The sequence below is a fragment of the Heptranchias perlo genome, unplaced genomic scaffold (assembly GCF_035084215.1).
Source record: "Heptranchias perlo isolate sHepPer1 unplaced genomic scaffold, sHepPer1.hap1 HAP1_SCAFFOLD_54, whole genome shotgun sequence".
Lineage (NCBI taxonomy): Eukaryota > Metazoa > Chordata > Chondrichthyes > Hexanchiformes > Hexanchidae > Heptranchias > Heptranchias perlo.
In genome coordinates this window covers 6102641-6116580 of record NW_027139559.1, presented here as the reverse complement: position 1 = coordinate 6116580, position 13940 = coordinate 6102641, and the positions used below count along the sequence as shown (strand labels likewise).

The 13940-nt window shown below is 43.5% G+C and overlaps 1 protein-coding gene across 1 annotated transcript; it reads right to left on the bottom strand.

The window, feature by feature from the left end:
• On the bottom strand, positions 1-10728 carry LOC137315197 (probable G-protein coupled receptor 139). Its single transcript, XM_067980076.1, has 3 exons — positions 10612-10728; positions 4473-4608; positions 1-905 (listed from the first exon to the last, which is right to left on the bottom strand). The coding sequence occupies exons 1-3, from the start codon at positions 10726-10728 to the stop codon at positions 1-3; spliced, it is 1158 nt and encodes a 385-aa protein (XP_067836177.1).
• Between the last annotated feature and the right edge of the window lie 3212 nt (positions 10729-13940).

The window sequence follows — 13940 nt, the reverse complement described above, 5'->3', positions numbered from 1 at the left end:
CTATGATTTCATTAATTGAACAATTGGATTGAGTGGGTATTTCACCGCGTTCTTCAGCTCCTCTCTGAATTTCGTCTGGGTCAGTACATAAATACACGTGTTTGTGCAGGAACTGAGAAGTTGCAGCATCTTTGTTGTCTGTTCTATGATGTAAACAGGGTCAGCGTTGGAGTAAATATACCGAGTGCCTTCAATTCGCGCATAAATGATAAATACAACCCAGCCCACCCATAACAGTATAAAACTGCCCGATATGCTGAAGAGTAAAATGATGGATTTCCTTCGATTCTCCATCTTTGGATCCTTGTGATTCTCTCCATTGCTGCGGCCACGGAGTTTCCGGCGGACATGACTGGACACTAAAATACGTCTAACCGTAAGAATATTGAGCAGCAAAATCAGACAGAACGGGACACAGGGGGTTAATATGAGGTGAAACATGTCAAATGCGGCCCATACGAGGGAAGTAACAAAGCTCGGTTTAGTATTACAATACCAGGGAACATTATCAATTTCAAATACAGGTTCATATATAAAGAACCAGGGGACACTCTCTGAACAGCCCAGCACACTCACTGTTCCCAGAACCACAGCCGCCGTTTTCTCGGTGCAATATTTCGTTTTCAGCTTCTCACAACAAATGGCCACAAATCGATCAAAGGTGAAACCGACTGTGAGCCAGATAGAAATCCCCGCGGTTGCATAACTCAAGAACAAAGTGAGGCTGCACACTGGAGTAATGTCCAGGAACGACAATGGGAAATACAATGGAACAATCCAATTCAATATCACATCAGTGATAACGACCAGGAGATCGGCCACTGCCATTCCCACCAGGTAGCGACTGATACATTTGGAGAGACCGCACTTTCCTCGGGATAGGACCACAATCGCCAGCAAGTTAACTGTAAGAAAGAGAAAAGGAAGCAGTGAAATTACTGATCACACCTGAAGCCAAAACAACAGTTTGAGAGGATCTGTGAAGAAATTTCCAGCTTTGTTGCTGCATCGAACGGTGGAAAGTGATTCATTGACCTGGGCAGCGCTTTCGGGCAGAGAATTGTTTTTAAACACAATGATCAATAATGAATTGGGAGATCGATAAAGAAAGTGAATAAAATGAGCAGCGGATCCACTCGAAAGGCTGCGGGAGGGCGCAGTGCGGGTCGAGAAGGGAGACGGGTTTTTTTTTTCCGAGCGGGAATCCAGCGGATTAAACCCGGATTTCGGTTCCAGACGGATGGCTAAGAGAGCGAAGGGTTTGGAAAGATCAGAGGACAGGGGGAGGTTCGGCTGATTTGTTGCTCTGGGTCAAGAGAGCCGACAGGGGCTGGCACTGAACGGGAATGGCAGCTGCAGACCGAGCCAGTGAGTGAGATTGGGAGGGAGACAAGGAAAAAAGGCATGCAGGAGCTGGAGGGGGGTCAGGAGCAGATGGTTTGGGAAATCGGATAAACTGAAGCAACGGATGTGCAGACAGAGGATTTAATGCATTGGAAAGAGAGGCTGGGATTCACAGGGAGAGACTGCAGCAGAGTTTTCGAGGAAATGTAATCGAACACAATCCAACTAATACATTCAACAGTTCATTTCTCTGTTTATGGTGTCAAGGAACCTGTGTTGTGAATAAAATGTGTTCAATAAATACACTTTGTACATTCAATTAAAATTAAATTCAAAACTAATAATTAAATCAACCTTATTGTTTATTGAATTCCGCCCAGTTTAAAAAATACAGTCTCCGAATAATTCACCACGATCAAGAAATTACTGGTTCTATTTTTGAAGTATATTTCATTTATGTTTAGTGCTAAGTTAGAAAACTGGGAACATTCAAGTAAACAGACTGATGAACTGACAGGGATATAAACATGAGGAGCGAGTCCCAAGTTTAAAATTCACCCAACTTGACATCAGAATAAAACCTTCAAGTCACATTTTCTACTTTAATTTATACTAAAAGTTTCAGCTGGTCATTCCGATGAATTATTCACACCAGAGCCTCTCGCTTTCCCCCTCGATCACCCTCTCTATCACTCACTCTACTCTCTTTCTAATCCTGCCCCTGCGTTCTGTTCACTCGGCACGCGTTCCTCCCATCCTATTCTCAGTGTCAGTTTGTTAAATGGTGAATATTTTAATATTTCTACAGATCATCCAGATCTCCACCTGTTCACCTACACTGTTCAATTCATCTGCAAATCATGGAATAAACAGAATCTAATACCTCTTCCAGACAGATCGCACAATAATTGAGATTGCTTCTCCTGTAATTATAAAGCAAAGGTATCGATGGTGGGATTGTTCATTTAACGAAACGCTAACATCGTAGTGACAATCTACAGATAAATAGAAGGGCTGGTGATTCAAACCGTACAGAGCAAACTGATGCAACATAACCTCTAAACATTTCATTTTACAATGAAGTCCAGTGACAGTGAATTTATCCACAGTGAAGCGGAGAAGGAAATGTGAAAGATTCAGCAGCAATCTCAATTCAGTAGCCAGACTTCTGCAGCGGCGTCAGATACACACATCATGAGATAACATTTAATAACAGTGATAACCAATTTAAATGCCAGTTAAAGTGAAGCATGTTATTGGGGAGGGAGGACATTATCCTGACTCCTTGTAATACTAGACCGTGAGCTGACTCATTATCAATCACTGAAAACACATTTATGAAAAAATATTCCAGTACAGGTTTGTTCCCCAACATGAAACTGTTAACAGCTCCTGAGGGCCTGATACCAGCTCTTAGCCCAGACACCTGATTCTAATGCATTCAGTAGAGGGAATAGTCCAGTAACACTGGATACACAAAGTTCATTGGAGATGTGCTACAGCTCCGGCAAGACCGAACGCCTAGAAGTTAAAGAAATATCATTATTCAACCATACATTCAGGAAAAGGAATTATCCACATACAGTAAGAGGGTTCGATATTAAAGAACATTCGGATATGGAGACGTAAAAGGAGATCGACGCACGGAGGCAGAGGGCGTGGCTGAGCTACTGAACGAGGGCTTTGCATCTGTCTTTTCCGAGGAAGAAAATGCTGCCAAAGTAACAGTAAAAGGGGAGGAAGTTAAGATATTGGATGGGGTAAAAATTGATAAACAGGAGGTACTAGAAAGGCTGACTGTACCTAAAGTAGATAAGTCACCCGGAACGGGTGGGATGCATCCTCGGTTGCTAAGGAAAGTAAGGGTGGAAATTGCAGAGGTGCTGGCGATAATCTTCCAATCCTCCTTAGGTATGGGGGTGGTGCCAGAGCACTGGAGAATTGCAGTGGTGCTCCCCAGGGGTCGGTACGCGGACCACCGCTCTTCTTTAAATATATTTTAATGATTTGGACTTGGGTGTACAGGCACAATTTCAAAATTTGCAGATCATCCAAAACATGCACGTCTGGCAAACAGTGAGGAGAATAGTAAACTATTTCAGGAGGACATAGAGAGGATGGTGGAATTGCAGAAACGTGGCAGATGAAATTTAACGCAGAGAAGTGGGAAATGATACACTTGGGCAGGAAGAATGAGGAGCGGCAATATAAAATAAATGGCACAATTCTAAAGGGGGTTCAGGAACAGTGAGACCTGGGGGTGTATGTGCACAAATCATTGAAGGTGCCAGGGCAGGTTGAGAAAACTGTTAAAAACATACGGGGTCGTGGACTTTATAAATAGAGGCTAAGAGTACAAAAGTTATGTTGAACCTTTATACATCACTAGTTCATCCACAGTTAGAGTATTGTGTCCAATTCCAGGCATCACACTTACACAGGTTGTGAAGGCCTTGGAGAGGTTGCAAGTAAAAATTAGTAGAATAATTCTATGAATGAATGGCTTCAATTTCATGGATACACTGGAGAAGCTGGGGTTATTCTCCTTAAAGCAGAAAAGGTTGAGAGGAGATTTGATGGAGCTGTTCAAAATCATGACGGATAATTTTAAGTAAATAAAGAGAAAGTGTTTCCATTGGTGGAAGGGTCGAGAACAAGAGGACAGAGATTTATGGTGATTGGCAAAAGAACCAAAGACGACATGAGGAAAAACTTCTTTACGTAGCGAGTAGTTATCATCTGGAATGCACTGCCTGAAAGGGTGGTGGAAGCAGATTCAAATTCGGGTTTAAAAAGGGAATTGGATAAATGTTTAAATGGAATAAATGAAGGGCTACAGGGTAAGAGCGGGGTAATGGGACTAACTGGATTGCTCTGACAAAGAGATGGCATGGGCTCGACGTGCCGAATTGCCTCCTTCTGTGCAGTAACCATTCAATGAATCTATGATTTCATGTAATATAACGCCTTGAAGACCGAAAGAGCATATACTTAACACCTTCCACCATTCAACCGATAGAACAGAACAGGCGACTGTGTATAACATGCAGGGAGAAAAGAAATAACTTGCCAATACAGAGCAGAGTTAACACCGATTTATACCATTAACAGCTGAGATAATGGCTTACCCGGAACTCCAAAGGTTGCAAGAATAGGGTAATAAATATATTCTATCTGATGAATTACTGGAGATCCCATTTCTGTGAGCAGCACTGACTCCGGCAGCTCCGGCAAGCACTCTGAGCTGTTCCAATCCAACAAGCCCTGGTTTATACAGGGGATAAGTCTCCACTGACACAGTTATACTTCTCTCCTGATCATTGCTATCAGTTACAGTCAGTGGAACAAACACATTACATCAGCAGCATTGACTCCAATGGAAATAATGTGGTGGATATAACACAAACAGCTCTAAGTCCAGCACATTATCTGAATCAGATCTCTCTTCGCAATCAAGTTAAACGCCGTGTTCATACAGGACTGACCCAACAATCACGAACGGCTTAATTTACTGTTTTCATATAATTGTAGTGACAATGTTCACTCATTTCTATTCATTAATAATTTATATCGATTTCTCCGCATTGTGGACTGAATCCAGGGACAGAAAAAAAACCGTTTCACTCTGTTCCTGCAGTTTCTCAGTTAAAATATGAATTTTGAGTATCTGACAGGAGGAGGACAGAAAAGGGGCAGGTTGAGGATTTCAGCCTCCAAATGGCTGTTAGTGATATTATGGGACAGATACTGAACGTGCTGCATTGCCATACCTCTCTCCGCTATTGCTCTGCAGATGTTTACCCGTTTATTTTACATTGGTTAATGGCTCCAGTAATACTGGCCCCCTGTAACAACGAACTGAGCTTATGACCCGATTTGAACTCCATCTCAAAGCCCTCGCGCTTGCCTCACACGCTTCCTTTCCTTCCACAGCCCAGTGTCATTGAAACCCTCAGCAATCCCTCTGTCCCCTCCAGACTCCAGTCCTCCAATGCTGACACTGAGACCCATCATGGGCCGTACAGCACCAGGCCGAAGTGAATCGTTCCCCTTTAGCCATTGTGTGTACCGTACATGTACAGGAGCCGACACCGAGATACACATAAGCTGTCTAGTAACAGTTGGGTGTGAATCGTATCTCTTAACCAGAGTTTGCTGTGCATGTACTAGAGGCGACACTGAGACACACATGAGCTGTGCAGTACCAGATGGGTGTGAATCGTTCTGTTTAACAGCGTGTGTACAGTACATGTACAGGAGCTGACTCTAAGACACACACAAGCCGGACAGTAGCTAGAAGCAGATATAGAGTGAGGCAGACATTTTAATTAAACGAAAAGACAGTGACTGATTCAGTTGCAGGTCTTAATTTTGTATTTATTCAGGACCACAATTTTGTGTTAACACAGCACTGGGAGACTTATTACAGAGTACCTCTCCCCACTCGAAAGATCCACACTGTACAGGGGGCCACGAAATACAAAGTGAGACACAGGTCGAGAAACGTTGAATCATGGAACCTTCCAGCACAGAAGGAGGCTCTTCAGTCCGTTTTGCCTGTGCCAGCTCTTTGAAAGAACTGTCCCATTCATTCCTACTGTGCAGCTTTCACCCCATAACTCTGCAATTTATTCCTCTTCAGGTACATGTCCAACTGCCTTTTGAAAGTTCCTCTGGAATCTGCTTCCACCCCCTTTCAGGTAGTGGGTTATAGATCTTAACAACCCTCTGAGCAAAAAAAAAATCTCCTCATTACCCCGCTGGTCCTTTTGCCAATCATTTTAAATCTATGACCTCTGGTTGCCGACCCACATGACAGAGGAAATAATTTCTCTGTATTTGTTCTATCATAACCCGTCATTATTTTCAATGCCTCTATTAAGTCTCCACTTAACCTTCTGTTCTCGAAAGAGGACAATCCCAGCATCTCCAACCACTCCAAATACATAAAGTCCCTCATCCCTGGTACCATACTGTAAAACCTCCCCTGTATCCTCTGCAAGGCCTTCACATCCTTCCTAAAGTGTGGTGCTCAGAATTGTACACAATGCTTCAGCTGCGGCCGAAACAGTGATTTGTAAAACTTTAGCATAACTTTTTTGTTTCTTTTTTTGCATTCAATGCCCCTATTTATGAAGCCAAGTAATCAGTACGCTTTTAAAACGCCTTATCATGCCATGCTACCTTCAAAGATTTGTGAATATTCACTCCAAGGTACCTCTGCTCTTCCAACTCCCTCAGAATGGTATCCTTTTGATTACACTCTCTCCAACTTGTTCCTCCCAAAATGTATCACTTCACACTCATCCGCATTGAATTGCATCTGTCAGATCAGAAATTGTAAAAATAAAACACAGTTGTAGATCTCATTTTTATGTTTAAAATATGGTGCTCTATTTTAAAGTATTGAATAAAGGTTTCTCCAAACAACACCTCACATCCTCCAACTTGCATGTCAGACCCGACCAATCTGCCGATATGAGTTTGTACCAGTCCATTTCTCTGCTTCGATATCAGTTTCTCTCTCAGACACACAATCTGTCTTATTCAGTCCTGTTCTGTTTCTCATCGAATCGTTCTCTCTGTTTCTCTGTCCCTCAGACTGTTTTCCTCCTTTTCTCCTTTGCGTGACCTTTTGATTCCCTGTCTGCTTTTCTCTCTCACACACACCCTCTGCCATTATTAGTCTCTCTCGGCCTTTTTCGCCCTATATTTCTTGCTCTCTACTTCTTTTAATCCGTCTCACTTCCACTCACACTATGTCTCATTGTCAATCTCTTTCACTATATGTCTTTCCTTCTGCTTTTCTTTTTCGCATACTCAGTCTATCTGCCTCACTGCCTCATTCTCTCGTTCTTTTTCTGTCTCATTCTCTTTCTCTTTCTGTCTCATTCACTCTGCCTCTCTCTATCTCATTCTATCTGTGTGCTGTTCATGTACACTGACACTGACACTGACACTGAGACACACACATGCCGCACAGTAACAGCCAGGAGTGAATTGTTCTCTCTTAGCGCAGTATGGTGTACATGTGCAGGAGTTAACACTGAGACACACATCAGCTGTACAGTGCCAGAGGGGAATGCATCGTTACTTTTTATCAATTGTTTTCTGTACAGGTATAGGAGCTGGCAATGAGACACACACATGACACGTACAACGCAGAGAAGGAGATGCAGACTGAGAGACATGTTTTGAAATGGAAATGCAGTGATTTTGATTCAGGTGCAGGACTCGATTTTATATTTGTTCAGGGCGATCATTTTGTGGTAGCACAGAACTGGGAGATTTATTAAACATTATCTCTCCTCACTGGAAAAGACACACAGTGTGCAGAGAGCCACGAAATACAAAGTAAAACAGGTACAGATTCATTGAATCTTAGAGCACAGAAGGTGGCCGTTCAGCTAGTTGTGGCAGTGCCGGCTCTTTGAAAGAGATGTCCAATTTAGTACCACATCCTAACTTTTTCCCCATAACCCTGCATATTGGTCCTCTTCAAGTGCATGACCAATTGTCGTTTGAAAGTTCCTTTTCTGATTCCACCACCTTTCAGTTACCAATCCAGCGAGTCCCTCTCCCCCGGCCTTTTCCCGTAGCCCTGCATTTTGTTTTCCTTTCAAGTACTGATTCAGTTCCCTTTTGAAGGCCATGATTAAATCTGCCTCCACCACCCCCTCGGTCAGTGCATTCCAGATCCAAAACACTCGCCGTATAAAAAGGTTTTTCCTCATGTCACCTTTGGTTCTTTTGCAAATCACCTTAAATCTATGTCCTCTCGTCCTTGACACTTCCGCCAATGGGAACAGTTTCTCTCTATCTCCTCTGTCCAGACCCTTCATGAATTTGAATACCGATATCAAATCTCCTCGCAACCGTCTCTGTTCCAAGGAGAACAATCTCAGCTTCCACAGCCTATCCAAGAATCATTGTTGTAAATCACTTCTGCACCCTCTCTCAGGCCTTCACATCTTTCTTAAAGTGCGGTGCCCAGAACTGGATACAATACTCCAGCTGTTTCCGAATCAGTGATTTATAAATGGTTATCATGACATCCTTACTTTTCTACTCTCTGCCTCTATCTATAAAGCCCAGGATCCCGTATGCTTTTTTCACCATTTTCTCAACCAGCCCTACAACCTTCAATGATTTGTGCACATACACCCGCAGATCTCTCTATTCCTCGACCCCTTTTAGAGTTGTGCCTTCCAGTTTATGTTGCCTTTCTTCGTTCTTCCTACCAAAATGTATCACTTCACTTTTTTCTGCATGAATTGCATCTGCCACGTGTCCGCCCATTCCGCCAGCCTGTTTATATCCTCATGAAGTCTATCACTATCCTCCTCACTGTTTACTACACTTCCAAATTTTGTGTCACCTGCAAATGTTTATATTGTGCCCTGTACACCCAAGAAAATCAGTGGTCCCAGCATTGCCTCCTGGGGAACACCGCTGTATTCCTCCCTCCAGTTTGAAAAACAACCGTTCACCACTGCTCTCTGTTTCCTGTCCCTTAGCCTATTCTACATCCATGTTCCTACTGCCCCCTTTATTCCTTAGGCTGCAATCTTAATGATAAGCTTACCTTGCAGCACTTTATCAAACGCCTTTTGAAAATCCATATGCACCACATCAACTGCCTTGCCCTCATCCACCTCATAAAAAACTCTATAAGGTGACTTGAATACGGATTGCCTTCAACAAATCCGTGCTGGCTTTCTCTAATCAATCCACACTTGTCCAAGTGACTGTTAATTCTGTCCCAGATTATAGTTTCTAAATGTTTCCCCACCACTAATGTTAAACGGACTGGTCTGTAGTTTCTGGGATTATCCTTATTTGAACAAGGGTGTAACATTGGCCACTACATCACACATCCGCCAATCTGGATTCCAGACCCGACCAATCTGCCGATTTGAGTCTGTACCAGTCCATTCCTTTGCTTTGGTGCCAGTCTCTCGTCTCTCTCTCTCTGTCTCTCAAGCACACGGTCTATCCCATTTAATCCTGTTTGTTTCTCATTGTATTCCTTCTTTCAGTTTTCCTCTCCCTCTAATTTTCTTCCTCATTCTCTCATTTCCCTTACTCTTTGTCTCCCTGTCTGTTTTTCTCCCTCTCTCTCATCCTCTGCCATTCTCTGTCACTTCTTCATTCTCCCCGTTTCTTCCTCTGTTCCTATTTCACTCTGTCATTTTCTCTCACATTATGTCTTATTGCCTCTTTCTTTCACTCTCTCAGTTTTCCTCTGTCTGTCTCTCTCTCTCTCTCTCCTACACTCTCTCTGTCTGTGTCTTTGTCTCATTCGCTGTTTTTTTTCCTGTCGCATTCTATCTCTCTATCTCTCTCTCCCACACTGGCTCCACCTGTTTCCATGCCTCATTACCTCTCTCTTCTCCTGTCCCATTCTTTCTCTCTCTATATGCGTCTCTCTCTATCTCCTAGACTCTCTCTGTATGGTTCTCTGTCGCCAGAGAACCATCGGACCATAGAATAGATACGGCGCAGAAGAGGAACATTCGGCCCATCGTGTCCACGCCGGCTCGAAGAACAACCAGGTGCCCATTCTAATCCCACCTTCCACCACCCGGTCCGTAGGCCTGCAGCTTACAGCACTTTATGTGCAGGTCCAGGTATTTTTAAAAGAGTTGAGCGTCCCTGCATCTACCACCAATTTGGGCAGCGAATTCCATGCATCCACCAACCTCTGGGTAAAGAAGTATTTCCTCATGTCCCCTCTAATCCTTCCGCCAATCAGCTTAAATCCATGTCTCTAGTTCTTGAACTTTCCGCTAGGGGAAACCGGTACTTCTTGTCGACTCTATCTGAGCCCCTCGTAATTTTCGAAACCTCAATCAAGTCTCCCCTCAGCCTTCTATGCTCCATGGAAAACAACCCCAGCTGTCCAATCTCTTCTCGTAGCTTAAATTTTCAAACCCTGGCAACATTCTTGTAAATCTTCTCTGCACTCTCTCTAGAGAAATTACGTCATGCCTGTAATGTGGTGCCCAGAACTGCGCACAATGCTCCAGCTGTGGCCTTAACAGCGTTTTAAACAGTTCCATCATTACATCCCTGCTTTTCTATTATCGACCTCGGCGAATAACGGAGAGCATTCCGTATGCCTTCTTCACAACCTTATCTACCTGTACTGCCACCTTCAGGGACGTGTGGAAATGCACTCCAAGGTCTCTCACTTTCTCCCCCCCTCTCAATATTCCCGTTTACTGCGTATTTCCTCTTACTGATTGCCCTCTCTCAGTGCATTACCTCACACTTCTTTGGGTTGAACTCCATTTTCCACTTTTCCACCAACTTCTTGGAGTCGACAGCTATCCAGTTCACTATCAACGACACGGCTATGTCTTCCGCAAATTTACCAATCATTCCCCTTACATTCAGGCCCAAATAATTAATATCTACCACAAACAGTAAAGCACCCCATACTGAGCCCTGTGGTACACCACTGGATACGGATTTCCATTCGCCATGACATCCATCGACTTTTACCCTTTGTTTCCTGTTACTGATCCAATTCGTCACATTCCACTGTATCCCATGGGCTTTTATATTTCTGATCAGTCTGCCATGCGGGACCTTGTCAAATGACAACATCCACTGCACTACCCTCATCAATCCTGCTTGTCACTTCCTCAAAGAATTCAATCAGATTTGGTAGGCAAGTCCTCCCCTGAACAAACCCAAGCTGACTATCCTTGATTAAACCATGCCTTTCCAAGTGACAGTTTATCCGATCTCTCCTTATTGATTCTAATAGTTTGCCCACCACCGAGGTAAGACTGAACGGCCTATAATTGTTCGGCCTTTCCCTCGTACTTTAAAAAAAATAATGGTACTACGTTTGCTGTCTTCCAGTCCTCCGGTACCTCCCCTATATCCAGTGAGAATTGGAAAGTGATCCTCAGAGTTTTTCCTCCCTGGCTTCCTTCAATAGCCGAGGAAACAATCCATCCAGCCCTGGGGACTTATCAACTTTCAACTGTATTTTTATGTCTGACACTCTCCTGCTCTGCCTCACTCTGTGTCTCCAGTTATTTGGGATTGATTTCTTCTGTCTATTTGCCTCTCCGCTTCTATCACTTTGTAATTCTTCATCAGTGTAATTCTTTATCAGCGTCTCATTGACTTTCCATCCATGTCTGCGTTCTCGCACTGATACATATAATAAATATGTGTCACTGCCCCTCCTTGTTTCAACCTCTCTCACACACACACTCCATCCCTTTTATTTGAATCCGCCTTAATTTTCTGCGCTTTTTAATCGTTATATTTCTGGAGACCGATCCAGTGAGTGAGATTAGAAGGGAGAAAAGGAAAAGGACGTGCACGAGTTGGAGGGGAGTTAGGAGCAGATAGTTTGGGAAAGCGGATAATAGGAAGTTACGGATGAGGAGACAGCGGATCAATGCAGTGGGAGGTGAGGCTGGGGTTCCACAGGGAGGGACTGCAGCGGACTGTTCGAGGAAATTAAATCTATAGGTCCCATGAACACAATTCATCTAATGTATTCAACAGTCCTTTTGTATTCTTATTGGTGCCTGGAAACCTGTGCTGGCTTTAAAATGTGCTGATTCAGTAGATTTGTACATTCAATTAAATTTACTTTCAACAGTGTTAATTAAATCTACCTCGTTGTTTATTGAATTAATGCCGAGTGTTTAAATTATGGCATCCGAATAATTCATTGCGATCAAGAAATTACTGATTCTATTGTTTAAGTAAATTTTAATTATGTTTACTGTTATGTTGGAAAACGAGAAACATTCACAAAAACAGAATGAGGACCTGAGAGGGATATAAACATGAGGAGCGAGTCCCACAGTAAAACGCAAAAATCAGAACACAACATAATAGAATATTCAAGTCATATTTCCAATTTTTAATTGTATTGGAAGTTTCAGCAGTTCATTCTGATGAATTAGTCACATCGCAGCCTCTCGCTTTCTCTCTCAGTCGCCCTCTCTATCATTCACTCTACTCTCTTTCTCAAGTCTATTTCAGATCTCAGAAAATCCGACCATCCTGAGCCTGCACTCTGTTCACCAGCCCCGTGTTCCACCGATTCTATTCTCAGTGTTAGTTTGTAAAACACTGACGCCTCTGTGGGAGAGTTTCAAGTTTCCACAGATCATTCAAGGCTCCATCTGTTCACCTACACTGCTCACTTCTGCAAATCAGGGAATAACCAGAATCTAATGCCTCTTCCAGGCAGATCCCACAATAATTGAGATTCTTTCTCCTGTACATGTTAAGTCAAGTTGTAGATGGGGGATTGGTCAATTGACAAAACGTCAACATGATACTTATAATCTACAGATAAATAGATGGGCTCCAGATTCCAACAGATACAGTGCAAACTGAGACAACATTAAACCAAAACATTTCATTGTACAATGAAGTCCGGTGACAATCAGTGAAATTATCCCCTTGATGCCTTTCGTGCCTAGAAATCTATCTCGCTCCTTCTTAAGTATATTAAATGACTTGACCTCCACAGCCTTCTGTGGTCGAGAATTCCACAGCATCACCATCCTCTGAGGAATGCAACTTCACCCTGCCTTAGTCCGAAAGGGTACGATCGCATTGTGGTTGAGTTACTACACTAATAATCCCGACTTATACGTTCAAGTGCAGCTGGGGAATTTAAATTTAATTAAATAATAATCTGGAATTGAAAAAAGAGACACGAGTATCAGTGATGGTGGCCAAGAAACTACCGGATTATTGTAAAAAACAATCTCTTCGCTAATTCCCTTTAGGGAACGACACCTGCCGTCCTTACCCGGTCTGGCCAAAATGTGACTCCAGATCCACAACAATGTGGTTGATTCTTAATCACCCACTGAAATGGTCTAGCAAAACACTCAGTTGCAAAATGTCGCTAAAGAAAATGTCATCATGAGAATAAAACCGCACACGACAAAGGCAAAACAAGGCAAGTCAACCCTGCAAAGTCTTCCTCAATAACTTCCGGTGACTTGTGCCAACATTGAGAGAGCTGTCCGACAGACGAATCAAGCCACAGCCTGACATAGTTTTACTCACAGAATCATACCTTTCAGCCACCGTCCAAGACGTTTCCATCACCATCCCTGGGTATTTCGTGTCCCACCGGCAGGATAGACCGATCCGAGTTGGTGGTACAGTGATATTCAGTCAGGAGGGAGTGGCCCTGAGGAGTTCTCAAAATTGAATCTGGACCCCATCAAATCGCATGGCATCAGGTCAAACATGGGCCAAGAAACCTCCTGCTGATTACCACCTACCGTCCTCCCTCAGCTGATGAATCAGTCCTCCTCCATGTTGAGAAGCACTAAGGGTAGCAAGGACACACAATATACTCTGGGTAGGGGACTTCAATGGCCATCACTAAGAGTGGCGCGGTAGCACCATTACTGACCGAGCTGGCCGAGTGCTAAAGGATCTGGCTGCCAGACTGGGCCTGCAGCAGATGGTGAGCGAACCAACACGAGGGAAAAACCTACTTGACCTCGTCCTCACCAGCCTACCTGTCGCAGATACATCTGTCCATGACAGTATTGGTAGGAGTGACCACCGCACAGTCCTCGTGGAGACGA

Excerpts from the sequence above, each read along its gene's own strand:
- LOC137315197 (XM_067980076.1), bottom strand. The coding sequence starts at position 10,728 with ATGATTGGTAAATTTGCGGAAGACATAGCCGTGTCGTTGATAGTGAAC. Across the intron at positions 4,609-10,611 it reads TCAACCCAAAGAAGTGTGAG|GGCTTGTTGGATTGGAACAG; the intron begins GTAATGCACTGA and ends TGTATAAACCAG. Across the intron at positions 906-4,472 it reads TGCAACCTTTGGAGTTCCGG|TTAACTTGCTGGCGATTGTG; the intron begins GTAAGCCATTAT and ends TCTTTCTTACAG.